This window comes from Oncorhynchus masou, chromosome 9, assembly GCF_036934945.1.
Source record: "Oncorhynchus masou masou isolate Uvic2021 chromosome 9, UVic_Omas_1.1, whole genome shotgun sequence".
NCBI lineage: Eukaryota > Metazoa > Chordata > Actinopteri > Salmoniformes > Salmonidae > Oncorhynchus > Oncorhynchus masou.
The window spans coordinates 70,807,096-70,828,574 of NC_088220.1; the positions used below are offsets into that span (position 1 = coordinate 70,807,096).

The window sequence follows — 21,479 nt, forward strand, 5'->3', positions numbered from 1 at the left end:
CACACACACACACACACACACACACCACACTCACCAAATAGTTATTTTGTTGGCATTTACATATGTCCCCATTACCAGTGAAACATAAACAAAACCTATTTCTTTCACTTACTTGCAGTGCTGTTTCGTTTTTCATTTGTTAAGTTGTTTCCTTCTTTACCAGGATTTCATCATACAGTTTAAGTCGGAACTTTACATACACCTTAGCCAAATACACTTCAACTCAGTTTTTCACAATTCCTGACATTTAGTCCTAGTAAAATTTCCCTGTTTTAGGTCAGTTAAGATCACCACTTTATTTTAAGAATGTGAAATGTCAGAATAATATTAGAGAGAATTATTTATTTCAGCTTTTATTTCTTTCATCACATTCCCAGTGGGTCAGAAGTTTACATGCCCTCAATTAGTATTTGGTAGCATTGCCTTGAAATTGTTTAACTTGGGTCAAAGGTTTCAGATAGCCTTCCACAAGCTTCCCACAATAAGTTGGGTGAGTTTTGGCCCATTCCTCCTGACAGAGCTGGTGTAACTGGGTCAGGTTTGTAGGCCTCCTTGTTCACACACGCATTTTCAGTTCTGCCCACAAATTTTCTATGGGATTGAGGTCAGGGCTTTGTGATGGCCATTCCAATACCTTGACTTTGTTGTCCTTAAGCCATTTTGCCACAACTTTGGAAGTATGCTTGGGGTCATTGTCCATTTGGAAGACCCCTTTGCGACCAAGCTATAACTTCCTGACTGATGTCTTGAGATGTTGCTTCAATATATCCACCTAATTTTCCATCCTCATGATGCCATCTATTTTGTGAAGTGCACACCCATAACATGATGCTGCCATCCCCGTGCTTACTGTTTGGGATGGTGTTCATAACAACGGTCATTATGGCCAACAGTCATATTTTTGATTCATCAGACCAAAGGACATTTCTCCAAAAAGTACAATCTTTGTCCCCATGTGCAGTTGCAAACCATAGTCTGTCTTTTTTATGGCGGTTTTGGAGCAGTGGCTTCTTCCTTGCTGAGCGGCCTTTCAGGTTATGTTGATATTGGACTCGTTGCACTGTGGATATAGATACTTTTGTACCTGTTTCCTCCAGCATCTTCAAAAGGTCCATTGCTGTTGTTCTGGGATTGATTTGCACTTTTTGCACCAAAGTACGTTCATCTCTAGGAGACAGAACGTGTCTCCTTCCTGAGCGGTATGATGGCTGCGTGGTCCCATGGTGTTTTTCTTGCGTACTATTGTTTGTACAGATGAACGTGGTACCTTCGGGCGTTTGGAAATTGCTCCCAAGGATGAACCAGACTTGTGGAGGTGTAACGGTTTTCTATAGGTGAAGGAGAGTCGGACCAAAATGCGGCTTGGCTATTGAGATTCATGTTTAATGAAAAACAAAGGAAACACGAATCAATACAAAACAATAAACGTAACGTGAAAACCGAAACAACCTAAACTGGTGCAAACTAACACAAGACAGGAACAAGGACAATCACCCACGACACACTCAAAGAATATGGCTGCCTAAATATGGTTCCCAATCAGAGACAACGATAAACACCTGCCTCTGATTGAGAACCACTTCAGACAGCCATAGACTAAGCTAGAAAATCCCACTAAGCTACAATCCCAATACCTGTGAAAAAAACCCAAGACAAAAACACCAGGGCGTGACAGAACCCCCCCACCCAAGGTGCGAACTCCCGGCCGCACACCAAAACCCATAGGGGAGGGTCCGGGTGGGCGTCTGTCCACGGTGGCGGCTCCGGCGGCGGACGTGGACCCCACTTCAACAAAGTCTTAGTCCATTTTCCTCGCGTCCTTAGATAGGCGACCCTCGCCGCCGACCTTGGCCTAGTAGTCTTCACCCAGGACCCCACTGGACTGAGGGGCAGCTCGGGACTGAGGGGCAGCTCGGGACTGAGGGGCAGCTCGGGACTGAGGGGCAGCTCGGGACTGAGGGGCAGCTCGGGACTGAGGGGCAGCTCGGGACTGAGGGGAAGCTCGGCACTGAGGGGAAGCTCGGCACTGAGAGGAAGCTCGGCACTGAGAGGAAGCTCAGCACTGAGAGGAAGCTCAGCACTGAGAGGAAGCTCAGGCAGGTAGTTGGCTCTGGCAGATCCTGGCTGGCTGGCGGATCTGGAAGAGTCTGGCTGACTGGCGGATCCTGGCTGACTGGCGGATCTGGAAGATCCTGGCTGACTGGCGGATCTGGAAGATCCTGGCTGACTGGCGGATCTGGAAGATCCTGGCTGATTGGCGGATCTGGAAGAGTCTGGCTGACTGGCGGATCCTGGCTGACTGGCGGATCTGGAAGATCCTGGCTGACTGGCGGATCTGGAAGAGTCTGGCTGACTGGTGGATCCTGGCTGACTGGCGGATCCTGGCTGACTGGCGGATCTGGAAGAGTCTGGCTGACTGGCGGATCCTGGCAGACTGACGGCTCTGGCTGCTCCATGCTGACTGGCAGCTCTGGCTGCTCCATGCTGACTGGCGGCTCTGGTTGCTCCATGCTGACTGACGGCTCTGGCTGCTCCATGCTGACTGACGGCTCTGTCTGCTCCATGCAGACTGGCAGCTCTGGCGGCTTCTTGCAGACTGGCAGCTCTGGCGGCTTCTTGCAGACTGGCAGCTCTGGCGGCTTCTTGCAGCCTGGCAGCTCTGGCAGTTCCTTGCAGACTGGCAGCTCTGAACAGGCGGGAGACTCCGGCAACGCTGTAGAGGCGGAAGGCTCTGGCAGCGCAACACAGGTGGGAGACTCCGGCAGCGCTGGAGAGGAGGAAGGCTCTGGCAGTGCTGAACAGGCGGGAGACTCCGGCAGCGCTGGAGAGGAGGAAGGCTCTGGCAGCGCTGAACAGGCGGGACACTCCGGCAGCGCTGGAGAGGAGGAAGGCTCTGGCAGCGCTGCAGAGGCGAGGCGCACTGTAGGCCTGATGCGTGGTGCTGGCACTGGTGGTACTGGGCCGAAGACATGCACAGGAATCCTGGTGCGGGGAGCTGCCCCCGGAGGGCTGGTGTGTGGAGGTGGCACAGGATGGGCTGGACCGTGAAGGCGTACTGGAGATCTTGAGAGCAGGGCTGGCACAGGACGTGCAAGGCTAGGGAGGTGCACAGGAGGCCTGGTGCGTGAGGCTGGCACAATCTTCACCAGCCGACTAACATGCACCTCAGGACGAGTATGGAGCGCTGACCCAGGTGCCATCAAATCTCCGACACGCTCCGTCGGGTGAATTCCATGCCTAAAGCACCAACACAGCAAGTCCCTCATAACTCTCTCCTCCAATTTTCCCATTAACTCCTTCACAGTCTCTGCTTCGCTCACCTCCAACACCGGCTCTGGTTCTGGTCTCCTCCTTGGCTCCTCACAATAAACAGGGGGAGTTGGCTCAGGTCTGACTCCTGACTCTGCCACACTCTTCCTGTGCCACCCCCAATACATTTTTGGGGCTGACTCTCGGGCTTCCTTCCACGCCGCCGTGCTTGTTTCTCCAACTCCATTCTCCTGTAACCCTCTTCGCACTGCTCCAGCGAATCCCAGGCGGGCTCCGGCACTCTCCCTGGGTCGACCGCCCACCTGTCTATCTCCTCCCAAGTCGTATAATCCAGACCTTGTTGCTCCTGCTGCCACTGCCTGTCACCACACCGCTTGGTCCTGTTATGGTGGGTGATTCTGTAACGGTTTTCTATAGGTGAAGGAGAGTCGGACCAAAATGCGGCGTGGCTATTGAGATTCATGTTTAATGAAAAACAAAGGAAACACGAATCCATACAAAACAATAAACGTAACGTGAAACCCGAAACAGCCTAAACTGGTGCAAACTAACACAAGACAGGAACAGGGACAATCACCCACGACACACTCAAAGAATATGGCTGCCTAAATATGGTTCCCAATCAGAGACAATGATAAACACCTGCCTCTGATTGAGAACCACTTCAGACAGCCATAGACTAAGCTAGAAAATCCCACTAAGCTACAATCCCATGTCACACCCTGGCCTTACCAAATAAATAAAGAAAACACAAAATACTAAGACCAGGGTGTGACAGGAGGTCTGCAATTGTTTTTCTGAGGTCTTGACTGATTTCTTTTGATTTTTCTATGATGTCAAGCAAGTTTGAAGGTGGGCCTTGAAATACATCCACAGGTACACCTCCAATTGACTCAAATTATGTCAATTAGCCTATCAGAAGCTTCTAAAGCCATGACATCATTTTCTGTAATTTTCACAGCTGTTTAAAGGCACAGTCAACTTAGTGTATGTAAACTTCTGACCCACTGGAATTGTGATACAGTGAAATAATCTGTTAAACTGATTTTGGAAAAATGACTTGTCATGCAGAAAGTATATGTCCTAACCAACTTGCCAAAACTATAGTTTGTTAACAAGAAATTTGTGGAGTGGTTGAAAAATTAGTGACTTCAACTGTATGTATATGTCAAGCAGTGAAGTTTAAGCTCTGTCTGCCCGTGGCTTCTTCCTCGGTGCGCACTGTCACGGTGTCTGTTTCCATCTTGTTCAGCTGTGTATGTAACATTACACGTAAACCCTGTTTGTTGTCTGCATCGAAGTAGCGATCCTTGTACATAGCGTGGTGGCAACACAGTAAAGAGAGAGCCACCGAATCGCTTGTTCACAGCCTATCGGCAGTTTTGTTGAGCAAGTGTTTCAATGCCATGACAGAGGGTATCACGTCTGCTGCAGGCGCAGTTGATGAGCTTATTTCTCGAGTCAGTTGTTTGAATGGAGCTAGCTAGTGTGCTCATGTTTCAAAGATGTTATCATAGGCCATTTAAATGGCAGCAGCTGTATGACATCCAGCATATTCCTGAGCATGCAATACGACTTTCCTCAGTACGAAATCCTCAATTACCCACTCTCCTGTCAGACTTAGCATGCTCATAGGGCTGATATCACTGGTCCACATGCCAGTCGTGAAGCTAATAGCAGTGACGCTATTACTGTGTAACTGCGGTATGGCAACATCTGAAAAATAGTGCTCTTGGTAGTGTGTACCGGTGCTCGACCAGTTGGCGAAAGCCAACATCACCCACGACAGAGAACGGTTGATTGTCAAGGGCAATGGATTCCATTAACTTGCCGTTCATGGATTTTGCCTTTAAGTTGTCTCGCTGAAATGTCCTTAATCCTTCAAATGACTGCTCGACTTGTTGACTGCTCGATCTACACAGCAGACATTGTGGGCTTGGTAAGGAATGCGGTGTTGCACGTGTAGTTCAACATTTTAGGTGGCGTCATTACATCATGTATCTACATTATATAGGTATGCACGTCAGCTTTGACATTGTTTTTGCACATCGGCGTTAAACTAGATATCGGGCCGATACCGATGTTGGCCTTTTAAGCTAATTTTGGCCGATTTCTGATATGGTCACCGATATATTGTGCATCCCTAATATCTATTATACTCTATAACTGTTCTAAAGTCACCATTGGCCTCATGGTGAGATCCCTGTGCAGTTTCCTTCCTCTCCAGCAATTGAGTTAGGAAGGAGGCCTGTATCTTTGTAGTGACTGGGTGTATTGATACACCATCCAAAGTGTAATTAATAACTTCACCATGCTCAAAGGGATATTAAGTCTGTTTTTTTGTGTATTTTTTTTCTACCCATCTACAAATATGTGCCCTTATTTGCGAGGCATTGGAAAACCTCCCTGGTCTTTGTGGTTGAATCTGTGTTTGAAATTCACTGCTCAACTGAGGGACCTTACAGATAATTGTATTTGTGGGGTACGGAGATGAGGAAGACATTAAAAAATCATGTTGAACACTATTATTGCACACAGAGTGAGTCCATGCAACTTATTATGTGACTTGTTAAGCAACGGTTTTCTCCTGAACTTATTTAGGCTTGTCATTACAAAGGGCTTGAATACTTATTGACTCCTGAACTTATTTAGGCTTGTCATTACAAAGGGCTTGAATACTTATTGACTCCTGAACTTATTTAGGCTTGTCATTACAAAGGGCTTGAATACTTATTGACTCCTGAACTTATTTCGGCTTGTCATAACAAAGGGCTTGAATACTTATTGACTCCTGAACTTATTTAGGCTTGTCATTACAAAGGGCTTGAATACTTATTGACTCCTGAACTTATTTAGGCTTGTCATTACAAAGGGCTTGAATACTTATTGACTCCTGAACTTATTTAGGCTTGTCATTACAAAGGGCTTGAATACTTATTGACTCCTGAACTTATTTAGGCTTGTCATTACAAAGGGCTTGAATACTTATTGACTCCTGAACTTATTTCGGCTTGTCATAACAAAGGGCTTGAATACTTATTGACTCCTGAACTTATTTAGGCTTGTCATTACAAAGGGCTTGAATACTTATTGACTCCTGAACTTATTTAGGCTTGTCATTACAGAGGGCTTGAATACTTATTGACTCCTGAACTTATTTAGGCTTGTCATAACAAAGGGCTTGAATACTTATTGACTCCTGAACTTATTTAGGCTTGTCATTACAGAGGGCTTGAATACTTATTGACTCCTGAACTTATTTAGGCTTGTCATTACAAAGGGCTTGAATACTTATTGACTCCTGAACTTATTTAGGCTTGTCATAACAAAGGGCTTGAATACTTATTGACTCCTGAACTTATTTAGGCTTGTCATTACAGAGGGCTTGAATACTTATTGACTCCTGAACTTATTTAGGCTTGTCATTACAAAGGGCTTGAATACTTATTGACTCCTGAACTTATTTAGGCTTGTCATTACAAAGGGCTTGAATACTTATTGACTCCTGAACTTATTTAGGCTTGTCATAACAAAGGGCTTGAATACTTATTGACTCCTGAACTTATTTAGGCTTGTCATTACAGAGGGCTTGAATACTTATTGACTCCTGAACTTATTTAGGCTTGTCATTACAAAGGGCTTGAATACTTATTGACTCCTGAACTTATTTAGGCTTGTCATTACAAAGGGCTTGAATACTTATTGACTCCTGAACTTATTTAGGCTTGCCATAACAAAGGGCTTGAATACTTATTGACTCCTGAACTTATTTAGGCTTGTCATTACAAAGGGCTTGAATACTTATTGACTCCTGAACTTATTTAGGCTTGTCATTACAAAGGGCTTGAATACTTATTGACTCCTGAACTTATTTAGGCTTGTCATTACAAAGGGCTTGAATACTTATTGACTCCTGAACTTATTTAGGCTTGTCATTACAGAGGGCTTGAATACTTATTGACTCCTGAACGTATTTAGGCTTGTCATTACAGAGGGCTTGAATACTTATTGACTCCTGAACTTATTTAGGCTTGTCATTACAAAGGGCTTGAATACTTATTGATTCCTGAACTTATTTAGGCTTGCCATAACAAAGGGCTTGAATACTTATTGACTCCTGAACTTATTTAGGCTTGTCATTACAAAGGGCTTGAATACTTATTGACTCCTGAACTTATTTAGGCTTGTCATTACAAAGGGCTTGAATACTTATTGACTCCTGAACTTATTTAGGCTTGTCATTACAAAGGGCTTGAATACTTATTGACTCCTGAACTTATTTAGGCTTGTCATAACAAAGGGCTTGAATACTTATTGACTCCTGAACTTATTTAGGCTTGTCATTACAAAGGGCTTGAATACTTATTGACTCCTGAACTTATTTAGGCTTGCCAGAACAAAGGGCTTGAATACTTATTGACTCCTGAACTTATTTAGGCTTGCCATAACAAAGGGCCTGAATACTTATTGACTCCTGAACTTATTTAGGCTTGTCATTACAAAGGGCTTGAATACTTATTGACTCCTGAACTTATTTAGGCTTGCCAGAACAAAGGGCTTGAATACTTATTGACTCCTGAACTTTATTTATTATTTATTATTATTTAGGCTTGCCATAACAGAGGGCTTGAATACTTATTGACTCATGACATTTCAGCTCTTCATTCGTTGTTCATTTGTTAGAAATCTTACAAACATGTTTCCACTTTGACGTAATGGGGTGTTGTTTGTAGGCCAATGACAAAACATCTCCATTTAATTGATTTTAAATTCAAGCTATAACACAACAAAATTAGGGAAAAGTGCAACTCCAAATTAGGACAGTGTTAATGTTTTGTACACTCAGTTTATATCCCATTTCTGTTTTGTCCGAGTTTGGATTGCAATTTGACTTGACACTTGGTTCTTCATCATGTTCTTGTTCATCAATGCAGTTTGTGTCAAAATAAATCATCTTCAGTCAACCTAATCAAGGGCAGAGATTTTTATTTTATTTCAATTAAATAATAGTTTTGTAAACTGCCCTAGGGGCTATGTTCCTGATATAAATTGAAATACAACATACACTTTTGTAATTGACAATATTAATAGAACCTATTAAACTAGTGCCAGGAGAGGTTTTTTACATTAATGGAGTAATGTCTTGCTGCTTTTTGTTCTCTGTTGCTCTGTCTGTATGCTAAGTCTTTGTTGTCCTATGTTGCCCTGCTTGTGCTCACTGCTCAATGATTGTCTATATTGTAATTGTTTTTAATAACCTGCCCAGGGATTGAGGTTGAAAATTAGCCGGCTGGCTAAAACCGGCACTTTTACTGAAACATTGATTGCACTGTCCCTGCAAAAATAAAATAAACTCAAACTCAATAATTTCACAGCATCTATTTCACTGCGATCGTTGTACACATGCCACCCCCTGTATTCATTGCAGTCAGTGCTTGACTTGGACAGGAGCTGAGTACCGGCACTTTTAAATGTTCTACTGCTTGAGTTCCTGTTCCTGTTCCTGTTCCTTTCATAGAATCTTAGATCAAAAGTATTGTGGAGCTCCTGCTCCTCTCATAGAATATTAGATCAAAAGTATTATGGAGCTCCTGCTCCTCTCATAGAATATTAGATCAAAAGTATGATGGAGCTCCTGCTCCTCTCATAGAATGTTAGATCAAAAGTATTGTGGAGCTCCTGCTCCTCTCATAGAATATTAGATCAAAAGTATTGTGGAGCTCCTGCTCCTCTCATAGAATGTTAGATCAAAAGTATTGTGGAGCTCCTGCTCCTCTCATAGAATCTTAGATCAAAAGTATTGTGGAGCTCCTCTCATAGAATATTAGATCAAAAGTATTGTGGAGCTCCTGCTCCTCTCATAGAATGTTAGATCAAAAGTATTGTGGAGCTCCTGCTCCTCTCATAGAAGCTTAGATCAAAAGTATTGTGGAGCTCCTCTCATAGAATATTAGATCAAAAGTATTGTGGAGCTCCTGCTCCTCTCATAGAATCTTAGATCAAAAGTATTGTGGAGCTCCTGCTCCTCTCATAGAATATTAGATCAAAAGTATTGTGGAGCTCCTGCTCCTCTCATAGAATGTTAGATCAAAAGTATTGTGGAGCTCCTGCTCTTCTCATAGAATATTAGATCAAAAGTATTGTGGAGCTCCTGCTCTTCTCATAGAATATTAGATCAAAAGTATTGTGGAGCTCCTGCTCTTCTCATAGAATATTAGATCAAAAGTATTGTGGAGCTCCTGCTCCTCTCATAGAATATTAGATCAAAAGTATTGTGGAGCTCCTGCTCCTCTCATAGAATATTAGATCAAAAGTATTGTGGAGCTCCTCTCATAGAATATTAGATCAAAAGTATTGTGGAGCTCCTCCACCTAATTATTAACAGTACCCAAAATGAGTACCGGAACCTATTTCAGTCAAAGTCGAGCACTGATTGCAGACCACCATTTTCTGAAGCTCTTGTCTGAACACCATTGTGTTCTTACTCCATCGATTTGAAACAAGAATGCCATTCATTCACACATGATTACAAAACAGCCATTTATTTGGGTTGGGGCATTTAAACAGACATTGTATTTTTACAGAAAGTAGAAAAGAACTTCGACTTAGTAGAGAGAAGAGTGGAAACAAAAGATGTAGGAGTTCTGTGAGTGCTCGACTGACACACGAAGGTAGAGGGGCGGACTTATTCATGTAGCAAGGAGGCTTTGGTGACCCAATGCATTCTTTGTGCCCAGCCATGGATGGCAACAAGATGTTTAAAGTTTACCCTTGATATAGTATTTGTGCATGGAATCACTTCAGATGAGGGAAAGGAAGTTCTCTTGAGTTGGTGTAAAGTAATAATTTTAACTTAACTCATGTCTGAAGAGCAAGCATGTTGGCATATTTGAATTTAGAAAAATTAAAAAATATATAAAAAAACAACATCAAACAAGATATATAGACGTACAAGACCAAAGTTCAACAGGTACAGGACCAGACAAGTGAACAGGATAGGCTTCCATTCTATTACATATTGTAGTTGTGCGTGTACAACCAGTCCAAAACCAGATATCTCAATTTGACGCGTCTTATGTTCAACAAAATATACTTTCTACATATACTCAATATTACACTTAGTTAATCAAATATTCCCAGTACTACTACTGCCATAATGTATAGTTGGCATAGTGTACTGTTAATTTGATTGAATGGGGCGTCACATAGCCTAGAGTTTAAGAGCGTTGACACAGTAACCAAAAGGTCACTGTTTCGAATCCTTGAGCCGACTAGGTGGATAATATGTCCATGTGCCCTTGACAAAGTGAAAGGGACTTTCTCAAGGGCACTTGAACATATTTTTCACCAAGTCAGCTAGGTGAATGTCGCTCTGGATAAGACAGCCACTAAATTACTAATATGTGAATGATCCACCAGTACAAAGATCCTGAACCTTTGCAGTAAGGAGAATTCACTTGGGCTGTTGAACCTTTGCTGTTAGGGTAAATTCACTTGGGCAGTTGAACCTTTACAGTAAGGGTCAATATACTTGCGCATTTGCACCTTTGCAGTAAGGGTACATTTACTTGCGCAGTTGGACCTTTGCAGTAAGGAAAAATTCACTTGGGCAGTTGGACCTTTGCAGTAAGGGTCAATTTACTTGGGCAGTTGAACCTTTGCAGTAAGGTTCAATTCACTTGGGCTGTTGGCCGTAGGGTGCTGTTGGTAGCACATTATTTCAAATGAATGTCTTACTGCCGCCGATAGCCTACCACCAATTCAAAAGTTCTCTCTAGAAATCAAAATTACATCAGATTAATGCATTTTACAAAGCAAATATGTAAAAGCTCCTAAATTCGATTACATATAGATGCAGTACTTAGAAAAAAATACATTATTTGTCTTGACTTGTTGAGGCATAAGACTGGAGGTGTTCTGGCCTTTTGATATCTCTGTGCCTTAGTGAAGTTAAGCTCCTAGCCAGGCATGGCTCTCTGAGGCAAGAGGGAGTGCATGCAATGCTCATCACACCACTAGGGGCATGTTCTCTAGATCCTGTGGGACTTCCAGACACGAATCACTGGAGCTGAAACACTGCATCTGCATGGACATTTCTCCAGCCGTTCCTGAATCCCCCATTTGGCTCCTTACCCCTTCTCTTGCCTGCTACTCCTCCCTTTCCTTCCACTCTTCTTCTCCCTGCTCTTCATCATCCACCTGGACCTCCTCCAGCATGATGCTGGCATCGCAGTGCCCCACTATGCCCCCTCTGTGTGCTCCGTGCCCTCGTAGCCTATTCCACTCACCAGGTCCACATTACTGTGTGTGGGGAGAGGGGCACGGGCCTGGCGCCTAAGACTGCACACCTGGCAGGCCAGGACCACAGTAGAGACCAGCAGACACAGGACCATATATATTTATATTTCATAAAACGGCATTACCACTTACCTGTCCAGAAGTATGTCCTGTCCTTGCAGAAACAGCTCCTCAGCTCCTGTTTGAATCATAACACTCAAAGATTCCTCAAACAAAAAATCTGTCTCACTTTCCCAATCAATCTCTTCTATAATCTGGTGCAAATCTGTATACTTTGACTTTGTTTTTCATGATTTATTCGCCATGATGTCTTCAATGGAATCGTTGAAAATACAACTTTCCAAAATACAGCTGTGCGTAACAAGCGTCACATCAACTCCTCTGATAGTCAAGGCGAGAATGGAGTGCCTTACGTGTGCATTTACAAACAAGGAATTGTGGTCCAAGCCAAAACCATTACACACTGGCGTTTACCTCAGCTCATTGGCTATCTACCCTGCTAGATTTCAAGAAGATTAGTGGTCATTGGGCAGAAATACAGTCAATCAATGAAGCTTCGCTAAAATTATTGGTGCGCAAGGTAGTCATTGCTCGTTGTCTTCAAATCAGTTCACTTCGGTCAATACTCCCCGCAAAATAATGACGTTTGGCTGTGTTGCAAACATCCAGAGGAATGCACTGGAAACCAACCATGACTAGATAAACAATTGTTTAAATTGATAGAGATGGAATTCACAGCACAAACGGGTTACAAAATGTTTCGATTTAGGCTATAAAAATGGATTTTATCAAAGAAAACGGCCCTTCATTTGATCACTGGGACCCTCAGGAAGAGAAATAAGAGCAAGATATCAGAATGTAAGTCATAATTTTACCTTCAGATGTGAATGTCTAAAAACTGTCATGGCGGAAAATGTTTTTGTTGTTGATTGCTCTTCTCAAACAAAAGCATGGTATTTGTTCTCTGTTATAGCTATTTTAAATCAGAAAACATAGTTTGATTACCAAGATCCTAATCTTTTGAAGGATGTAAGAAACTTGCATTTTCAAGAATGTTTAATGTTACGCCATTGTATTTTTAGTTGTCACTCTGAAATTTCCCCTGATGTTGATCCCTGTACGGGGATCGAAGCCATAAGAGGGTTTTAATGTTTAAATATAGTTATAGAAGTTGTATGAGATACGTATGCTTAGGGGTCTGCAGAGTGATTTCAGGGTGTTTTTTAAAATGTATTATTTGCGGACCACCCCCTCCCAATGTTTTTATAAATATTCCTACCAACAACAAACTAAACACATTTTGAATTACATATTTACAGTAGAAAATATCTTCTTTCTGATTATGTCAACTTTATTTCTCAACTCCTAATATTGAGTTCATTACACTCATTGGAGCTTATTACACTGTCTGACATAAACTTTGAAAAGCACCCGCGAGTTACGGGAATTGCTGCTGGTAAGCTTTCTTGACTTCCCCATTTTTGCCAACACATGGCTAACCTTTGTTTAACCAGATAAACGGCTGCATTTTGCAAAAATGTGTTTGGATTACTTTTTCTACAAATGGGCTATGTTGGAGTTTACACTTCCTCTTCAAATTATTACGTGAGTAGGTCAAAATAATGAAAAATATCTACCGAGTCGTGATAGTTTATTACTTCTCCCTGCCGTTATCATTGACCTGATAAGACCAAACGTGATATATAAAACATTTTGCTCACTAGCCCAGATAAGTCTTCCATTCTGTCACAGTACATCACAGTTTACTAAATGAATGAATGATTAAGTCAATGTGTTACTGAAGTAGACTTGCCTTACCATAGAACTAACGGGCTACAAGTTATTTATGGAGTACCTTTCAGGAACGTATTATGTACAGTAAATGTCAGAATAATCTAGACATCTTTGTTAAATTTGTCCAAATCGTCGTTTTGGCATTTTCATTGCAATGTCCACTTAAAATAAGCTGAATCTTACCGCAGAAACACATTATTTGGTCATTACTTTTTTTGTACAATTTATGTTGGAGATTGTGTGGGCATCACTTACCTGGGCAAGGGCACAGCGAGTGAGTGAGGTGAGTGAGTGATTGTGTGTGTGGCAAGGTGAACTAGACTGGGAATATGTCAGTATAAGGAGCGGGCGGTGTGTGTGTCAGAATTGGCACCTGCTGTGACCCAAGCCTCTTGAAATGCACCCCCCTCCCCCTTCAGTCTTTTTCTGACTTGGTTATTTCCGGGCTCGTTGAGCCTCCACCTCTGTAGCTCACGGCGTCTGAAAAGAGACACAAGGGTGTATGTAAATTAGTATAAGCCCACAATTCAGTCTGAGACTGCCAGCTACCAGTACATGATACTAATAATACTGCTAGCGATGAACTCTTTCTAGGCCTGAGAAGCTGAATTATTTTTTATTTATTTAACTGTTATTTTGACAGTCATTCTGAGACCAAGGTCTCTATTTCAGAAAAGCCCTGTAACAAAAATATGTTGTGTGCAGTATTACAATAGAAAGCTCATTCACAACAAGTTCATGCACAAATTAAGTGCTTTCAGAATGGTATGAATTTCTGATTTTTATCTGTATGAATCCACTGTGAAACTGTTCTATCTAAACCAAAGAGACCAGAAAATACCAGTATTTTGGAATTGATTTAACCGGTGAAAGTATTTATTTCTAGAGGTAGACCTGGCTGGCTGAGAGTGCACTTTCTACCAACTCATCTTCCATCAGACCTATCCTCAACTTCTCCTTCCCTTCTCTTTCCGCAGGTTTAAGACAGGCCAGATCAACGGAGACCTTCTAATCTACCATGTGCTGCTGACCCTGAAGCCTTACTACGCCAAGCCATACGAGATCGTAGTGGACCTGACCCACGTGGGGCCCAGCAACCGCTTCAAGACAGACTTCTTGTCCAAGTGGTTTGTGGTGTTCCCGGGCTTTGCCTACGAGAACGTGGTGGTGGTCTACGTGTACAACTGCAACACGTGGGTGAGGGAGTACACCAAGTACCATGAGAGGCTGCTGACAGGCCTGAAAGGCAGCAAGCGGGTGCAGTTCATCGACTCGCCGGTGCGGTTGGTGGAGCACGTAGAGGCAGAGCAGCAGAAGCTCCCCGCAGCCACGCTAGCCCTGGAGGAGGACCTCAAGGTGTTCCACAATGCCCTCAAAGTGGCCCACAAGGACACCAAGGTCTCCATCAAGGTCAGTAGCACACTAACCCTAACTTTCACACTGGCTACATGGAAAACAGGGTATGGGGAACAAGGAAGTATGGAGATAGAGGGCAGCCAGGAACAGCAAGAATTGTTTACAAAAAAAGTGCATTGGACATTTGTCACAATATCAAATCATTTCTGGGTAACAATTTAAGTACCTTAATGTGATTGTTTTACGTTGAAATGGTCAAAAAGAAAGGAAAAAAATATTTTTAGCAAAGAGCAGTTTCTCAAGCAAGAATTTTGACAGAATTGTCAGGGAGTGGGGAGGCAAACTGAAAATTAGCTGTGATTGGCATAGTACTCTCTTTATTATTGGTCTGTTAACTAAATTACAGCATGGTGATGTCACCATGGGAGGTCAAATCTCCAGAGCACCAAAACTTACTCTCTTTATTATTGGTCTATTAACTCATTTACAGCATGGTGATGTCACCATGGGAGGTCAAATCTCCAGAGCACCAAAACTTACTCTCTTTATTATTGGTCTATTAACTCATTTACAGCATGGTGATGTCACCATGGGAGGTCAAATCTCCAGAGCACCAAAACTTACTCTCTTTATTATTGGTCTATTAACTCATTTACAGCATGGTGATGCCACCATGGGAGGTCAAATCTCCAGAGCACCAAAACTTACTCTCTTTATTATTGGTCTGTTAACTAAATTACAGCATGGTGATGTCACCATGGGAGGTCAAATCTCCAGAGCACCAAAACTTACTCTCTTTATTATTGGTCTATTAACTCATTTACAGCATGGTGATGCCACCATGGGAGGTCAAATCTCCAGAGCACCAAAACTTACTCTCTTTATTATTGGTCTGTTAACTAAATTACAGCATGGTGATGCCACCATGGGAGGTCAAATCTCCAGAGCACCAAAACTTACTCTCTTTATTATTGGTCTGTTAACTAAATTACAGCATGGTGATGTCACCATGGGAGGTCAAATCTCCAGAGCACCAAAACTTACTCTCTTTATTATTGGTCTATTAACTCATTTACAGCATGGTGATGCCACCATGGGAGGTCAAATCTCCAGAGCACCAAAACTTACTCTCTTTATTATTGGTCTCTATTAACTCATTTACAGCATGGCGATGTCACCATGGGAGGTCAAATCTCCAGAGCACCAAAACTTACTCTCTTTATTATTGGTCTATTAACTCATTTACAGCATGGTGATGCCACCATGGGAGGTCAAATCTCCAGAGCGCCAAAACTTACTCTCTTTATTATTGGTCTATTAACTCATTTACAGCATGGTGATGTCACCATGGGAGGTCAAATCTCCAGAGCACCAAAACTTACTCTCTTTATTATTGGTCTATTAACTCATTTACAGCATGGCTATGTCACCATGGGAGGTCAAATCTCCAGAGCACCAAAACTTACTCTCTTTATTATTGGTCTATTAACTCATTTACAGCATGGCAATGCCACCATGAGAGGTCAAATCTCCAGAGCACCAAAACTTACTCTCTTTATTATTGGTCTATTAACTCATTTACAGCATGGCAATGCCACCATGGGAGGTCAAATCTCCAGAGCACCAAAACTTACTCTCTTTATTATTGGTCTATTAACTCATTTACAGCATGGCAATGCCACCATGGGAGGTCAAATCTCCAGAGCACCAAAACTTACTCTCTTTATTATTGGTCTATTAACTCATTTACAGCATGGCGATGCCACCATGGGAGGTCAAATCTCCAGAGCACCAAAACTTACTCTCTTTATTATTGGTCTATTAACTCGTTTACAGCATGGTGATGCCACCATGGGAGGTCAAATCTCCAGAGCACCAAAACTTACTCTCTTTATTATTGGTCTATTAACTCATTTACAGCATGGTGATGTCACCATGGGAGTCTTTTCAACAGCTTCAATGTCATTTTCACAATTTTACAATATTATTCCATCCTCATAGTATAGAAATATGCAGTATAAAAAACACAGGAAAATCATGTTTTTCACTTCTCTATGCCTCAATCAGTTTGAGTAGATTAGTTTGTTGCCAAAAGGGAAAGTGGAAGATTGAATTGATTGGTTATTGAGTCCTGCTTTGTGTTAGCAGCATAACAGCTGGTCTGTGTTGTCATTGTTGTCATGTACACACTTGTCTCTCAACAACAACCCTCCCTATTATCCCAGGTGGGCTCCACGGCCGTCCAGGTGACGTCAGCAGAGCGTACCCGTGTCCTGGGTCAGTCCGTGTTCCTCAACGATGTGTACTATGCCTCTGAGGTCGAGGAGATCTGCCTGGTGGACGAGAGCCAGTTCACCCTGACCATGGCCAACCAGGGTACACCCCTCACCTTCATGCACCAGGAGTGTGAGGCCATTGTCCAGTCCATCATCCACATCAGGACGCGCTGGGAGCTGTCGCAGCCAGACTCAATCCCCCAGCACACCAAGATCAGGCCCAAAGACGTGCCGGGCACCTTGCTGAACCTTGCCCTGCTCAATCTGGGCAGCTCTGACCCCAGCCTCAGGTCAGACATTCAACATAGCTAGCTTCTAGGGGTCAATCAGGGCAGGTCTTGGTGTAGCATGTTCTCTGAAATATGAGCAGTAGCTAAATGAAACAATTAATTTCCTGCAACTTCTTCATCCAACTTCCTGCTTTGAAATGGAATATAGTAACTAACTGTGTCCCCTCCACAGGTCTGCAGCCTACAACCTGCTGTGTGCCTTAACCTGCACCTTCAACCTGAAGATCGAGGGCCAGCTGCTGGAAACCTCAGGCCTGTGTATCCCTGCCAACAACACCCTTTTTATAGTCTCCATCAGCAAGACGCTGGCCGCCAACGAACCCCACCTCACCCTGGAGTTCCTGGAGGAGTGCATCTCCGGCTTCAGCAAGTCTAGTGAGTCTAGAACACGGAACGTGCATAAATGCATTGACTGAAATTAATTCCAAAAGATGTCCGCTCTTGTCTTTTCTACCTCACACCTGCTTGCCCACTCTTTTTATTTACAGTTTCACACCGACACACTAACTTTCTCTCAACACACAAACGCAGACACGCACTCACAGACCGGCCCAACGATCCACGTCAACCTGACCAGTTGCCATTAGTTTTGGGGGGACTGTTTGATTGCCATATCCATCAGTGTGTATTGAGCCATGGCTTCAGAGCCCTCAGCTCTCAATGTGGGTGTCTTGTCATTCATCCACATGCCAACCTCTGTTCCTCAACACTGCAGCAACAACATAGGAGCTGGTGTTATCCAACCTCTGTTCTTCAACACTGCAGCAACAACAGCGGAGCTGGTGTTATCCAACCTCTGTTCCTCAACACTGCAGCAACAACAGAGGAGCTGGTGTTATCCAACCTCTGTTCCTCAACACTGCAGCAACAACAGAGGAGCTGGTGTTATCCAACCTCTGTTCCTCAACACTGCAGCAACAACAGAGGAGCTGGTGTTATCCAACCTCTGTTCCTCAACACTGCAGCAACAACAGAGGAGCTGGTGTTATCCAACCTCTGTTCCTCAACACTGCAGCAACAACAGAGGAGCTGGTGTTATCCAACCTCTGTTCCTCAATACTGCAGCAACAACAGAGGAGCTGGTGTTATCCAACCTCTGTTCCTCAATACTGCAGCAACAACAGAGGAGCTGGTGTTATCCAACCTCTGTTCCTCAATACTGCAGCAACAACAGAGGAGCTGGTGTTATCCAACCTCTGTTCCTCAACACTGCAGCAACAACAGCGGAGCTGGTGTTATCCAACCTCTGTTCCTCAATACTGCAGCAAAAACAGAGGAGCTGGTGTTATCCAACCTCTGTTCCTCAACACTGCAGCAACAACAGCGGAGCTGGTGTTATCCAACCTCTGTTCCTCAACACTGCAGCAACAACAGAGGAGCTGGTGTTATCCAACCTCTGTTCCTCAACACTGCAGCAACAACAGAGGAGCTGGTGTTATCCAACCTCTGTTCCTCAATACTGTAGCAACAACAGAGGAGCTGGTGTTATCCAACCTCTGTTCCTCAACACTGCAGCAACAACAGAGGAGCTGGTGTTATCCAACCTTTGTTCCTCAACACTGCAGCAACAACAGAGGAGCTGGTGTTATCCAACCTCTGTTCCTCAACACTGCAGCAACAACAGAGGAGCTGGTGTTATCCAACCTCTGTTCCTCAATACTGCAGCAACAACAGAGGAGCTGGTGTTATCCAACCTCTGTTCCTCAACACTGCAGCAACAACAGCGGAGCTGGTGTTATCCAACCTCTGTTCCTCAACACTGCAGCAACAACAGAGGAGCTGGTGTTATCCAACCTCTGTTCCTCAACACTGCAGCAACAACAGAGGAGCTGGTGTTATCCAACCTCTGTTCCTCAATACTGCAGCAACAACAGAGGAGCTGGTGTTATCCAACCTCTGTTCCTCAACACTGCAGCAACAACAGAGGAGCTGGTGTTATCCAACCTCTGTTCCTCAATACTGCAGCAACAACAGAGGAGCTGGTGTTATCCAACCTCTGTTCCTCAACACTGCAGCAACAACAGCGGAGCTGGTGTTATCCAACCTCTGTTCCTCAACACTGCAGCAACAACAGCGGAGCTGGTGTTATCCAACCTCTGATTCTGTGTCTGTGTTTAGGTATAGAGCTGAAGCACCTGTGTCTAGAATACATGACCCCCTGGCTGCTCAACCTGGTGAGGTTCTGTAAGCACAATGACGACGCCAAACGTCAGCGCGTCAGCGCCATCTTGGATAAGCTCATCACCATGACCATCAATGAGAAGCAGATGTACCCCTCTATACAGGCAAAGATCTGGGGCAGCCTTGGCCAGGTGAGTAACCACACACACACACATTCATACATCCTTGTTGTTTGACCTCAGTGTTTGACTAAAATGTAAATCTATCTTAGAGGGCACTTGTTTACTTAATGTACTGTTAAATGTCTCCAAGCCCAATAAAAACGGCCCATGTTGGCTTTCTTAGAGATGAAGGCTTGCAGAGATGGGAGGAAGTTATGTAGAATATGGGGACATATTGCATTTTTATAAGCACAAGGAATGCTTTATGAATCCTCCAACAGCCTGTTTTTCAATAACATTTTTTTTACAATTTTTATTTTTTAATTGACAGCATCGAAATGACAGTACTTTGGGGTTTGAAGTGTTCTTCCTAAACAGCATTAGCTATCTACGTTGTAAAAGTTTAATGGCTTGTCCCAAATGACTGTAGTATAGACATCTGAATATATCTCCATAGATAATAAACAACACATTCTAAACTCCTCTCTAATTTTTCATAACCATATCCATTCTGGGTGGTTTACAAGTGCACTTTTTGGGGAGAAGGGCAGTTCTGTGTTTCTGAGATATGACCTGTCAATTCTACACAATATATTAATTTCTGAACAGTCCCTAACTTTTAGCCCCACTGAATGCAACCCAGGTTGTATGTGACCTGGTGACCTGACCTGTGACCTCTGCCCTCAGATAACGGACCTGCTGGACGTGGTGTTGGACAGCTTCATCAAGACCAGCGCTACAGGAGGCCTGGGCTCCATCAAGGCTGAGGTCATGGCTGACACGGCTGTGGCTCTGGCCTCAGGGAACGTCAAACTGGTCTCCAGCAAGGTGGGTATCTACACTTTGAGCTAGTTTACGCAGGCTAACACATGCTAAGTGGGCCAAGTGTTTTCAATGGCAAAATTGCTAACAGTTAACTGTCAGTCTAGATGCACTGGGAACAATGTCTTATGCTAACAGACACTCCATGTCAAGCCCAGTGTCCCAACATGGATGACATCACTGTCCTTGTCTTAATGAACCCTCTGGTCGGAGACCGTTTTCCTCTCAAACGCCACAATGTCACTAACTCAAAGTATACTTTAGAACAACTCTGTTAGAATCTTAATCGCGGCCGTTTACGATTCCAATTGGGATTTTCTAAATCATCATTTGGGATTAAGCAAATAAATATTTCTGTATTATCAATATTAAGATGCAAACAGTTTTAGTATGATACAAATATAAACTCATCAAAACAGTGTCCTAGACAACATATATTAAATGCTGTTTTTAATCTAAAATGTCTTTCAAACAAAGAACATTTGCATTTAAATGGATTAATCCTGACCAATTTGCTTTAGTTACAGCTTCTTTACACATCATCCAAACTGACCGACTCATCAACCCCATCTGTGAGCTGTTTATCCCAATTGTCCCTCTTACTGAAATAGAAACACACACCCTCACAGCCCAGGCTGACAATAGTAAGCCAGGCCCTCACTCCTATTAAGGCAAGACACTGTAAAGCATGGCAGTGAATGGTGATCATTGTGAAGATGTTTTGCTAAGGAACAGCAAACACAGTGCTCTTTTAGTTGAGGTGTCTCAGCACCCATTTTAGTCATTTACATCTATTTAAGTGACTAATCAATGACTTTAAGCTTCACATTTGATGAATCATTTTCAGGGTTTGTGTGTTCTGATATAGTAGTCTTAATGTCCACGTCATCCATCAGAGGGTGGGCATTGTTTGGTTGGCATGTTACAGCCCAGCCACTACTGATGTCATGACAGGCCAGCTATTGGGGACAAAGGGGACTTTGTCTGGTCCCCATGGCCTATTTGTCACCCGGGGCTTGAGCCAATGGTGTTTTATTTGCAGATATAATCACTGCCATCTTCTCTCTGCCTCCTATTTTGCCAACATCCCA

The 21,479-nt window shown here is 43.3% G+C and overlaps 1 protein-coding gene across 3 annotated transcripts in view; it reads left to right on the forward strand.

Annotated features, from left to right (window-relative positions):
• LOC135546572 (neurofibromin-like) overlaps positions 1-21,479 on the forward strand; it is a 133,987-nt gene that overhangs the window by 79,563 nt on the left and 32,945 nt on the right. For all 3 annotated transcript variants that reach the window (XR_010456598.1, XM_064975120.1, XM_064975121.1), the window contains 5 exons: positions 14,340-14,772; positions 16,944-17,284; positions 17,457-17,659; positions 19,403-19,596; positions 20,254-20,394. Coding sequence is in view for 2 of the 3 variants with exons in the window: in XM_064975120.1 (XP_064831192.1) it covers positions 14,340-14,772; positions 16,944-17,284; positions 17,457-17,659; positions 19,403-19,596; positions 20,254-20,394 (1,312 nt within the window). In the remaining variant the exon portion in view is untranslated. The remainder of the gene's footprint in view (positions 1-14,339; positions 14,773-16,943; positions 17,285-17,456; positions 17,660-19,402; positions 19,597-20,253; positions 20,395-21,479) is intronic.